The 12512-nt window shown below is 32.5% G+C and overlaps 1 protein-coding gene across 1 annotated transcript; it reads right to left on the reverse strand.

Moving 5' to 3' along the window:
• Window positions 1-10068: 10068 nt before the first annotated feature.
• Window positions 10069-11760, reverse strand: LOC108456045 (probable 2-oxoglutarate-dependent dioxygenase AOP1). The gene is made up of 3 exons (XM_017754637.2): window positions 11282-11760; window positions 10823-11144; window positions 10069-10554 (listed from the first exon to the last, which is right to left on the reverse strand). Exons 1-3 carry the CDS (start codon window positions 11656-11658, stop codon window positions 10282-10284), a joined length of 972 nt encoding a protein of 323 aa, XP_017610126.1. The 5' UTR covers window positions 11659-11760; the 3' UTR covers window positions 10069-10281.
• Window positions 11761-12512: the final 752 nt, after the last annotated feature.

Here is a 12512-nt window from a genome sequence, read left to right on the forward strand (position 1 = left end):
CTTTATAGCCTAGGAACTTATAGTAAATTAGGGCTACCTTGGTAAATAGGAAAAGTAATCTTAGAAGATTTGTAATCTGGTAAGATTTGATTTTGTAATCTTGGAGATTCTGTAAATCCCTTTATTGTATATAGACTTAATCTTGTCCATCGATGTAATTCGATCTATGTCATCGGTTTTGGGGGAGCTTAACTATAAATCGAGAGCCTCCCCATCCATTATATTTTATCCTTTGAGTCAAAGAATATATTTAGAGCATTTACTCAAACACATTGTGTGCATTGCGTTTCTGTGGCTATTCTGCTCTTTTGAGCTTCTTTTGTCTTTGAGATTGCTTTGACTATATTTTGGTGCATTAGAGGAATTTTGCAAGAATCCTCACTTGGCGAGAGTTAGATTGACTTAAGCGTATTTGAAGCAAAGGAATTGCCAAAGGCTACATGGATTGCGAGACGAAAGGGCTAGCCCCATGAACCTACATGTACTAAATATTATACAAAAATTGAAATAAACAGTTTTTTTTCATAGAAATATCTATCTATTCCTATATTTAAGTGTTTTACTGAATTGATGCCACTCTCAACTGAATCACCAACTTAGTAATGAATTTACTAAAAGCCTCTCATTTTTGTAATAGCCCACTAAAAGTCTCAAAGAATCTTATCAATATTGCATGTGATCTTCTTTGAGGCTTTAACACATTAGAAAGAGTAAAGATGAATAGCTAAAAAAGTGGAATGAATGAGGGAGAGATGAACTTCTTGAGAAAGTAATTTAGCTAGATTTCCATCCCACTAGCTTCGAGTGCATTCTTGCAATAATATATTGAAAAATTGAGATCTCTATCATATAGCCCAAGTGACACCCAAGATCAGGATACCCAAGATACCCAAAATCCAGTGCTTTCGCATAGCCTTACATGACTTGCTAAGGTACAATTCATTTTTTTTTTCTAGTTAGTAGCCACACCCAACATTGAACAATAGGTGGTAAGTAAATTCCTAATAGTTTGTGAGGAATTGATAAATGTTAAAACTAACATGTTTTATCCTTATTCTAAATGCGGTTTTGGGTGATTATCCAATGTTAATTGTGACTTTTATACTCCTCATCCTTTAAATTCATGTTTTAATGCTTAATAGAGCACTTGTGTAACAGTCCAGTTTAAACCCTAGTCAGAACAGTGGTTTCGGGACCAAAAATCTGAATCAAAAAATTATTTTAATATTATTTTTTGTGTTTACAGTATGTGAATATGCACGTGTGAAAATTTCGTGAATTAATTTTATTGTTTAATAGCTCAATTTGAGAAAAATGACTAAATTGCGTAAAATGCAAAAGTTGCATTCTATATGGTAAAGGTGTTTATTTGTCATGGCTTATTAAATGAAAAGTCCTTATGTTGTAATCAGACCATGGATAGTGGGAATGGACATAAATGGGCATGTATTTGATGTTTTAAATGTTTATAAACAAAGGTTAAATAAGTAATTTATAATTTAAAGCTAATAAAATAAAACAAAACAAATTGGTGTCCATCTTTTCCCATTTCTTCAACCGAATATTAGAAAGAAGAATAGGTTTTGAAGCTTTATTAATTTTGGCACTTTGGAGTCTTGATTAAGGTATGATCTTTGATCGGTTTTTGATGATTTTTATGTTTTTGTGATTGTTGTTTTGTGTTTTAGCTAGCCAATGTCTCAATTTTTAAAAGTGTTGATAATTTTGGAAGTTACCATTGATGAATTCATGTATTTTATGATGTTTGATGATGAATTATAAAAGCTTAGTGCTTGATATACATGTTTTATAAAGTGATTTTGAGTAAAAATGCATATTAAGGATTAATTTGTGAAAATATGAAAATGTGAGGTTAAAGGTGTGAATAAATGAAAGATTAGGGCTGCTAAAGGTCCCTATGAAATTTGGCTAGCATGTGTTTAAATTGAATTGTGTGAATTTTGTGTTTTATGAAATAGGGACTAAAATGTCAAAATGTGAAAGTTTAGGGGCTAAAGTGAAAAAATTCCCAAATATATGTTTATGGATTCAATTGATTGAGTTGGTGATTAAATGGGTTACTTTTGAATACATATAGATCAAGAAAGAAAGAACTCGAATTTAGATCGAGAAAAATTGAAGATTATAGAGTAATTGATCCGATTCGTCTATTCTGAGTACGAGTTAAGTTCGTACGTGATAAAATTTGTTACAATTATGTCTTTAATGCTTTGATAATGCATAAGATGTATATATATATATATATATATATATATATATATATATATGTGACTATGAACATGTACGACGACAAATCTAGTATATTTGGCACTTAGTGTGCGTTTCAAAATAGCTTCGGCTATAAATAGCACTTAGTGTGCGAATTGGAATAGCTTCGGCTATATGAGGCACTAAGTATGCGATACTGAGATAGCTTCGGTTTAAATGTAGTGATACTAAATTGTTATAGCTTTGACTAATCACTGATGCACTAGGTGTGCAAGTTCTTAGAGTATTGAAAGATTTCCGAATGAATCAATGTGTTAAACAAAGATGTGATAATAAAATAAATAAATAAATAAATACGAGAAGTACATGTACGTACGATACCTATGTGGTAGTTGATACTATGTGTATAAAGCTTGATGAAATGGTATATACATGATAAATGGTTATGAGCTAGAATTGAATGATGATATGAGAACTACTAAGTGTCTATTAGTTGATGATTTAGATAATATGAACTGTTGAGTATTTTTGGTGCGAACTTACTAAGTTATGAAGCCTACTGCGTGTTATTTGTCTGTGTTTTATAGATTTTTGAAGCTAATACGGACTTAGGGATCGTCAGGAATACGTCATCACACTATCGATTATCTCGTTGGTATTTTTGGTAACCTTGTATATATGGTATATGGCATGTATAGGCTTGTGATATTTTGGTATATTTTGAGTCATGATGTTAGTCGTGAGATTTGGCTTGTAAATTTGGTATGTATAGCATTAAATTTGGCTTGAATTAAGTGTTTGGTAAGTTATATGATGTTTATACTGCTTATGTGATGGATTAGTTATGGGATTTGGAAATGGTAAGTTTTATGGAATATAATAGGTGTTAAGATAATGATGAAATGCATTTAGAAGTTATGCAATCTAGATGATTTTAGTATATTGAAATGACATGTTTTGGTTATGGAATTGAGTAATTGAGATTGTTATGTATAGATGATATGATATGTTCACATATTGGTTGGTTTTTGGTTGTTTATAAATGTCTTGAAATGATACTATTTAGGTTGATTGATATGCATGAGAAAAAATGTGGCAAAATTGGCTTTTCAAATGGACTATTTTTGTCCACACCGGCAGAGACACGGTCGTGTCTAGTGGCCATGTGAGGCACACAGCCTTGGTACATGGGCGTGTGTGACCATTTCAAAGGGTACACAGGCGTGTGGTTAGCCATGTGACCCAAGTCAGTTTCGACCACGGCCAAAGCACAAGGGCATGTCTCCGGCCGTGTGGTATAAGTCAGTATGTATGCCCTGTTTTCATACGGCCTGCGCCACGGACATGTCAGGTGGCCATGTAAGGCACACGGCTTGTTCACACGGACGTGTAACCTATGATTTCATGAAATATTTCTAAGTGTTTGGAGAATTTTATATGTGACCGATTTAGTCCCGGACCACTCTTAAGCATGTTTAAAGGTCATGTAGGACCTCGTAAAGGACATTGTGAATGAATTTTGTTTATGATTGTATAAATGTATATGAGTGAGATGTATTGTCTAGTAATGCCTCATAACCCTATTCCAGTGTCAGATACGGGTTAGGGGTGTTACAACTTGGGAGCAAAATAAGCCAAAAATGAGAAATAATTGGAGTGTCAGAGCAAGCTGCAGGAGCCACACGGGCGTGTGGTAGATCGTGTTGATTTCGCAGAATTGAGCACCGAACAACGAAAAATCACAATTTTTAGGTTTTTCGAGCATTCTAAGACGTATATATGATAAAAATAAGAAGATAAGAGTGAACTGTCATAGAATATTCAAGAAAATAACTCGAAAAACACCATTGAAGTCGATTCTGAAGCTAACTTCCGTCAAGATTGAAGATTTCCATTTGATTTCTTAAGACATTATCATGAGTTTCTTTGTTTCTTCCGATTATACTATATCTTGGATGTTTTTATTTTCAAGCATGAACTAATTTTCTAAATACCTAGAGGAGTTGAACCCTATGATGGATTTTTTCATTTGATTTTAATTTTACGTTACAAATACTTAGTTTCCTGTTCTCAATTTTGTGTGTTTAATTCTTAGTTTAATATTTCTAGAATATTGATCCATGTTTGATCTACTTAAATCAAAGGTTGAATAGACCCTGTTTAATATTTTTAGAGTATTAATCCATGTTTGATGTGCTTAAATCAAAGGTTAAATAGACCCTGTTTAAGAGTAGATCTTGCGTAATTGAGTATAGTTGCATACAATCCTAGAAATAAGATGAGATAAATCTGCTGGATTAGAGTCAAATCTAATAGGGGAATCCATAGCACGAGTTAATGCGATAATAGGTGTTTTAATTAGAAAGAAATTTTAATTAATAAACTTAGAATCAGTTGCTCTCGAAAGAGATATTAGCATAATTTAGGGATTTCCATGGATCAAGATACTAAGTAAAGAAATTGTGTAATTTAGATTGGTAGTGACAGATGAAATCTAGGCATATTCTTTTATGGGTATTGTTTTGCTTCTTGGTTATTAATCAATTATTTCCTGTTTTGTTCTTTTTCGTGTTCGTTAGTTAATTAATTTAGTTAATTTTAGTTTTTAATCAATCACTTGAATTATTCGATTAAATAATAGAAAGATGATAATTACTAGTATTTGTAGTCCTCGTAGGAACGATATCTTTACCCACTGTAATTATACTATTAATTGATAGATGCACTTACCTTAGCTAAATTTTTAGTTAATTTCGCAAACTTATTAGGAATGTAACGTTACATTGAAAAATAGGTTGCAATTGTCAACAAAAGTGGGAAATTGGCATACAAATGCTTGCCAATTGTCACCCATTGGATTATGTGATCCTACTCAGCCTTGTTTAGCATGATAGGAAGCACATTTTGACATAAGATAAACATGTAGGGGATAGAGGACTGCCCTATCAAAGTCCTTGTTGTGAGTGAAAGGGTACCATTTGACTACCATTCTGGAAGACCTGTTATGAAGCGATACTAACACATAGTCGAATCAATTGTCTACATTTGGGGCTAAATCCCATTATCTCTTGAACACAACAGAGAAAATTCTAGTTGAGATGGTCGTAGGTCGTACACATAATCAAATTTTATTTAATAAATAAACATTAGAGTTGTTATTTTTCTCATCAAACCTCTTTCCATGAATATAATAACATTAACAATCTGAAAAAAAAACCAAGCAAAACGAGGCAAGTGCAAGGATAAAAGAATGGCATTGAAATTAAAATTTCATCAATTAAAAAATTTAAAAAACCTAATAGTGTTGATACAATATATAACAAGGATGGAGGACAATGAGGAGAAAGGAGGAGATCATAGTGGTGCTGTGGAGGTTTATTCACCTAAAGAGGATGAAAGCCGAAACAAGGACAAGAGGATCAGTTGACTAGGAAGATATTGTTCAAGGTAACTTTAGGGTGCTATAAAACTCATCCTTTCTTTATCATTGATCAGGAAATTCATAGGAGAGGTCCCTTTGTCCATTAGTGTAATGTGGTAGATTGTTACGAAGAAAGTTATCCTCATCCAATACATAAAATATGTGCACCGAGGGGTCACATTCTATTATTTATTCCATTAGTATAAGATTGTTATGCTCAAATGAGTCCCTCATGATCTTAAGGGTGTGTTCACACTTAAATAATGTTTACACCTAAAAAGTGGGTGTTTGGCCTTTTCTTAGAGGAGTAGATGGTCTTGCCAAAAGGTGCTGTGAGCGGGTGGTCAAGAGCATAGAATGTTGGTGCTCCCTTAATCAAAGAAAATGGTTGAGCAAGGCACAATTTCAAATGGAGTCAACAGGGAGGTCAACACTACCTCTGATGCTAATACGCGTGATGAAGGCACAATTTATTTATTTTCAATCAATTGAATAATTTAATTGTAGAACAATTTTTTAATAATTTAGTTTAGTTTCTTATACATTACCTAATCTTTTTCACATCTTAATTTTTATATTTATGGAATGTGAAAATGTAATTAAAATAATTCAATTCATTCGTGTTATAGATAAGTAGATAATGATGTAGGCAAGTAGACAAGGTCTGGTAGAAAAGAACATGTTTGCTATCATTAACATAAAACTAGGCGTTGGTGTGGAACATTTATGCCTAATGCACCCCTAAATTAAAATTTAGCTATACCTCCTACCACTCAAAAAAAAAAAAAAAACAAATAAAAGATTCAATATCTGGTGTAAATATGCAATTTCACACTACCACACTTTCTTCCAACAATTATACAACCAAGGATAATCTTCAAGTAACTATGAAAATTACTTTTCTGATGTGGAAGATAAGACAATGTTGCAACCATAAAGCATACTAAGAAAATTTTCACTCCTCCAACCAAGCTTTACTACCAATTACAAAACACCCACACCCATGGCACCGCTAAACTAAATTTTAGAGCTCCAAAATAAGAAAATAAAGGAAGAATTTAGATAAACCAAATGGAAGATTCAATATTTAATTTAGTGCAAATAGTACTCATAGCATAGGCTTTTATATAGATTTAAGGTCTCACTACCTTTGTTTTTCTAAGTAATATGGGATATGAGTTTTATATAGATTCACAATCTTTGTATTTTGTTCCTAGGTAATGTGAGATTCATTCCCTACTTACAAGACACTATATACTTTGATACTACATAAGTTAAACTTTATACAATGTCGAAACCATTTTTTTGAAAAAGGCGTCGACTTTGGTTTTGAAAAACGAAAATGAAACGGGAGTCGCCACCGATCTTTATTAGGTGTGATCGGATCACCTTTGCTTTAATAAAACGTTTTGGTTTATTAAAACGGTTTTTTTGGTCTACAAAACTCGAGAGAATGGGTTCGGGAGTCAGTTGCGTGCGAGGAAGGATTAGCACCCTCGTCACGCCCAAAATTGGTACCAAATTGATTAGTTATTATCCTAAAGTCGAAAGTTAAAAATTGAGAATGGATTTAAAATACGATCCTTTTTTTTATATTAACGTTGATTTTAAAAAAAATGCTTGAATTAGATCAAAAGATTGCTAAAGATTTCCTCGTCTCGAGATATCGGAGTATCACATCCCGTAAGTTAGGACACGATATCATGAACTCCCGAGCGCGAGTTTGTCTTTAATTTTAATTGGAAATCCATGTATTTTAAAACTCAAAAGGGTATTTGGCTATTTAGAATCAACGAGAAAATCGAAACCCCGTAAGTTAGGGCACAATTCTTCGATGTTCCAAAATGCAAAACATTGCCTTATTTAGAAAATTTTTGCTTTTGAAGAATGGCGAATCCGATATTTAAACGACGTGGTATTATTTTTTTGGATTAAAAAAATATTTATTGGAAAAATGCAACGAGGCTAGATTCATGAGGCGATGATATGGAATAGAAATATAGTAATGAGCCTAGAGCAATAATACATGAACACAATATTATACGAATGAATAACAATAATGCAAAAATATGAAGTAAAGCAATTAAAATACACAACGATAATAATCATACAACATACATCATTTGAATACTAATCATTAATAATCAAAGACAAAAGAATTTCATAACAATTTTAAAAATTTATAAAGCAAATTAAAATGAATAAAACGTAAAACAAATTTTAAAATGATAAGAAGTGAATTTAAAATAAATAATGTAGAAAAAGAAATTTAATATCAACAATGTACAAAACAATTTAAAAATAGATATATATATATATATATATATATATATATATATATATATATAAGAAATTTTAAAATAGGTAATATAGGTGAAAGTTTGAAATAAGTAATATATGAGAAAAATTTAAAAAAACAGATGGTATGTAAACTAATATAAGATAAATAATATATAAATGAGTTTAAAGTAAATATTATGTAGAAAGAAATATAAAATAAGTAATATACAAAACATTTAAAAATAAAATAAAATGAAACAAGTGGTATATAAAAAATAGATAATACATATAAAAATTTGAAATTAATAATACGTGAAAAATCTAAAGTAAATAATAAAACAATTTAAAATGAATAATACATAACAAATTTAAAATGAACAATGTACAAAACAATTTAAAGTGTATGGTATATGAAATAATTTAAAATAATGTATCTAAAACAATTGAAAACAATTTAAAATATGGAATTTAAGATAAGTAAAATAGTCTAAAATAAATAATAATAAAAAGAGTCCAAAATTATGTGAAAAAGGGTTAGATTACAAATAACATGAATATCTAGGGTCCAAATTCGAATAAAATAAATGCAAGCATTTAAGAAAGGCGAAATCAAAATTTAAATAAAATTAAAAGGAGAATTCGGGCAAAAAAAATGAAGCAACGGGCCGATTTGAAACACTCTGCAACCTTGAGGGATTGATTGGGAAATATTCCCAATCTGATTGGGAAATATTCCCAATCCCTTTATGCGTAGCGTTTTAAAGATCTGCCTCTTCAGATGGCCCGAGGACCAAATTGAAACAAGGACACAATTTTGGGAAAAAATTGAAATGAAAAGGTAGCACGGGACCACATTGAAACGTGATAAGAAAGTAGAGGGATCCTATGCGCAAATAGACCATTCGGTCAAAATGCGCGGATCCTCCGTGGGCGCGGGTCAGGTCGCGCGGTTCAGAGGTCCAAAACGACGTCGTTTTGGCCTCTGAACCCAATCACCAAAACGGCATCGTTTTTTCCATTATTATTTAATCCAAAAAACCCTTTTTTTTATTCATTTCTAGCCCCCTTTTTTTAAAAATAAAACAAAGAGCAGCCTTTGCTCTCTCTCCCTCTCTCTTTCTCCCTTGCTCTAGGGTTTCATACCCATCATCGCCGCCGCCGTTGAGGCCACCATGGACGGTGGTTGAAGGCATGCGAAAAGGAGGGTTTTTCGCCTCCGTTTAAACCGTTTGAAAACCAAGCTTCCTCAAACCCTAAAAAAAGGATAAAAAAATGGTCTTTTTTCCCCTCTTGAAATCGACTACAGCGACGGAGAGAACTCTGATGGCCGACCACGGGGCGTTCAGGTAAGGTTCTCCTCCTTTTGTTTTCTTTTTATTTATTTTTCTATTTAAAATAGATTTGTAATGAAAATAAAGAGATAAAAAAATAAAAATTGAAGAAACCGAACAAATGGAGACTAAAATCAACCTTTTTTGCTTCTGTTTTCTTGATTTTTTTACTGATGTGTGTGTAAAAAATACAATCTGTTCTTTCGGGGTTTTATAGCTGAAAGGTAATGCATATTATTTATTTTATTTGATTTTCCTTGCGTGTTGCTTTGGTTCTGGTTGCTTTCTCCTTTTTTGCATGTTTGCAGGTCCTTGGAGAGTCAACGGATGAGGGAGTTTCCACTTCCGTGCAAGGAGAGTCGACCCTCTGGTGGAGTGCGCGCTGAGGCACGTGGGTGGTGGCTACGGTGTGAAGGAGGCTCAGAAACCCTAGGGTTTCTGAGTTGGCTTAAGGTCTTGGGCCTATTGGGTCTACAGAAGCTGGGTTAGGAATTTTGGTTAAGTTTGGGTTGTCTGTAAATTAGGCCTGCTTGGTTGTAGTTGAGTAGTGTAGTGGGTTTTTAATGTTGTAAATAGACTTTAGTAATTTTGGATTTTATTTTATATTTTTATTGTTTATTGGTTTGGGCTAGGGCCGGGCAAAATAGGCCTCTTACATACAACATAAAGCATTAACAAAATATATTTTCTACTACACTTAGGTGATTATAAGTTGGTGTTGATATTCAACATTTGTCCCATAAATGCAAGAAAATTTTGTATGTCTAATTGAATCCAAACTAGTCTTCAAACAATAATGCACCATAATTATTTTTACAATACAAAAGGCGTTATTCATGACAAAAAGAACACAAAAATAACTCGACATGATAGATTTAGAAGCCTTTGGTACAATACAATTATACAATTATTAACAAGCTAAAACATAGTAATGGATTTCGGGTATAGGACTTAAATTTATTATTCTAAAATTGATTTTAAGCCAAAATTAGGCTTTTATTTGTCGATACAAACATAGTTTCAATGGGAAATTGGTGGTGAGAGAGAAGCAAAGGCTTGGAGCTGCTCGCCAGAGTCAATGTGCTTTGCCGGGTCAGAAAAGGCAAAAAGGAAGAAGTCCATGAAATCAAAGTCCTTGTAAAGTTGTGGATGTTGCTCGTCTATAAGCTCTTTGGGTGCCTTGATTATGGTACCTTCAACTGGAATGGCGAATGCTGCTAGAGAAAGTCGATCTTTGTCTCCACTCATCATGACTCTATGATTCACAGCTTTTAACCTTCCATTACTCCAGGCCTTCAATTTCCAAAATCAGCATCAATAAGTACCTTATTATTATTCACATTCAACATCACTAATCTATTATCTCTTTGTATATTTTTATTATGAGAAAGGTAAAGGGGTTATTTAAAATTTTGATCTAGAGATATAGTGTCAACATTGCTCCGTATTTTATTTTGACTATTATATTTCAAGTTCTACTCACATAAGTTATGCATACATGATTAATTTTGAGTAAATAAAAAATCAAACATTAACCACATATATTTATATGTATGCATACCTTGAGAGGATCCCCAACCACAAAGCAAAAGGAAGAAGGTGATAATGACAACTTGATCCATTGACCGTCATTAACCTCAATTTCCAACCCCGAAACTTGATCATCACAAATGATTGTGCTCACAGGTTTATCAGTGTGAGCAAAGAGTCCTCTTTCGTACTCTCCTGGTGGAGGGGCCATGTATTTCATAAACCGCACTAGTGTTTTATAGTTTATCATCACTGACTCCCATTTGTCCCCTAATCCATAACTATCTATTAACATTAACCAGATTAACTTGTTCAGCTCCTCTATTTGAGTTGCCATTGTATGTATAGTGTTGCTGGGACAAAAGGTCAAAAGAAAATGTCAATAACTCGAATTTGCTTAACTCTAAGAAAAAATGATTGGAACTCAAAATGACTAGAACAAATAACTTAAAATAACCTAAAAATTTAACCAAAAAAAAATAAGGGTTACCAAAAGCGTGGGTGACCATCAGGCCACATAAGTTGAGCAAAACTTTTAACAGAGTCATAGTTGGAGGCATCTCCAAGTCCAAAGCCTTCATACAGCAAAGAAACCTGACTGCATGGTCCAACCCAACCATGGTAAGGCATGGGACTAGCGTTTTTCTGTTTCCTCTCCACTGGGACCTCAACTAGTTCTTTCATCAACCCGAACGTCTCTTCTCGGACTTTCGGCGATATCTTTTCATACACCACCTCGAAACAGCCGAAAGTTTCACAAGCCTCTCGAACTCTCTTGCACAAACGATGCCACCCATCAGTTCCTCGTTGCAAATCTGATGAACGGAACTCAATGACAGGGAACTCAATTTCAGCATTGACACCCATGTCCTAAACTCTTTTTTAATGCTTTAAGGAAATGTTTTCTTAAACTAAATGAGCTTGTAAATTAACTTGGTTCCTCTTTACCTAGGAATTCGGGTCTATTTATATCATTTCCTCAAGGGTGGCGTGGTGAGCAGAAACATCTATGTTAACTTCCCAGTTTTTATTTTTTTTATTTTTTTTTTTATTTTTATAATTTGATTATCCATGCAAGACGAAGGAGGCGCACTAGTCAAAGGAAATTTTAAACGGTACTTAATTTAAAATTAAGGTTGAAGTCAAATTTCATGAATTAAAAAATTGAACAAAAAAAGGAAATAATACTGAGTTTCATATTACGTATCTAATCAAACAACTTATTGACCATATATGTAAGACTGTCTTCCATTTGACTGATTCAAATATCAGTGTAATTTATGGCTAACTATTAGCTCTCAAATTTGAACATCAATGCATGCATTTAATAATTGTTAGCATGAATATAATAACATTAACCATGTGACCAAATAATAATAATTATTAGCATGAATATAATAACATTAACAATTTGACAAAAAAATAAACATCAACCATGTGACTAAATAATAATAGTAATAATATAAAATATTTGGAATTTTGTTTTCAACATATTAAATTTCAATTTGCTCAATATGAATAAAAAAATCGTAGATGGTCAGGAAAGTGAGCATGATATGAACACAAAGGATCTCCAACCATTAAACACAAAAGACTCTTTATTTTCATTAAGATCGTACGGAAAATTTTATTCGATACATTATCAAAGTTTTTATTTGATGCAATTGTAAAATTTTAATTTTATATTTATTTATTATAACAATTTTAATATCGTTACTATT

Source organism: Gossypium arboreum, chromosome 13, assembly GCF_025698485.1.
Source record: "Gossypium arboreum isolate Shixiya-1 chromosome 13, ASM2569848v2, whole genome shotgun sequence".
Lineage (NCBI taxonomy): Eukaryota > Viridiplantae > Streptophyta > Magnoliopsida > Malvales > Malvaceae > Gossypium > Gossypium arboreum.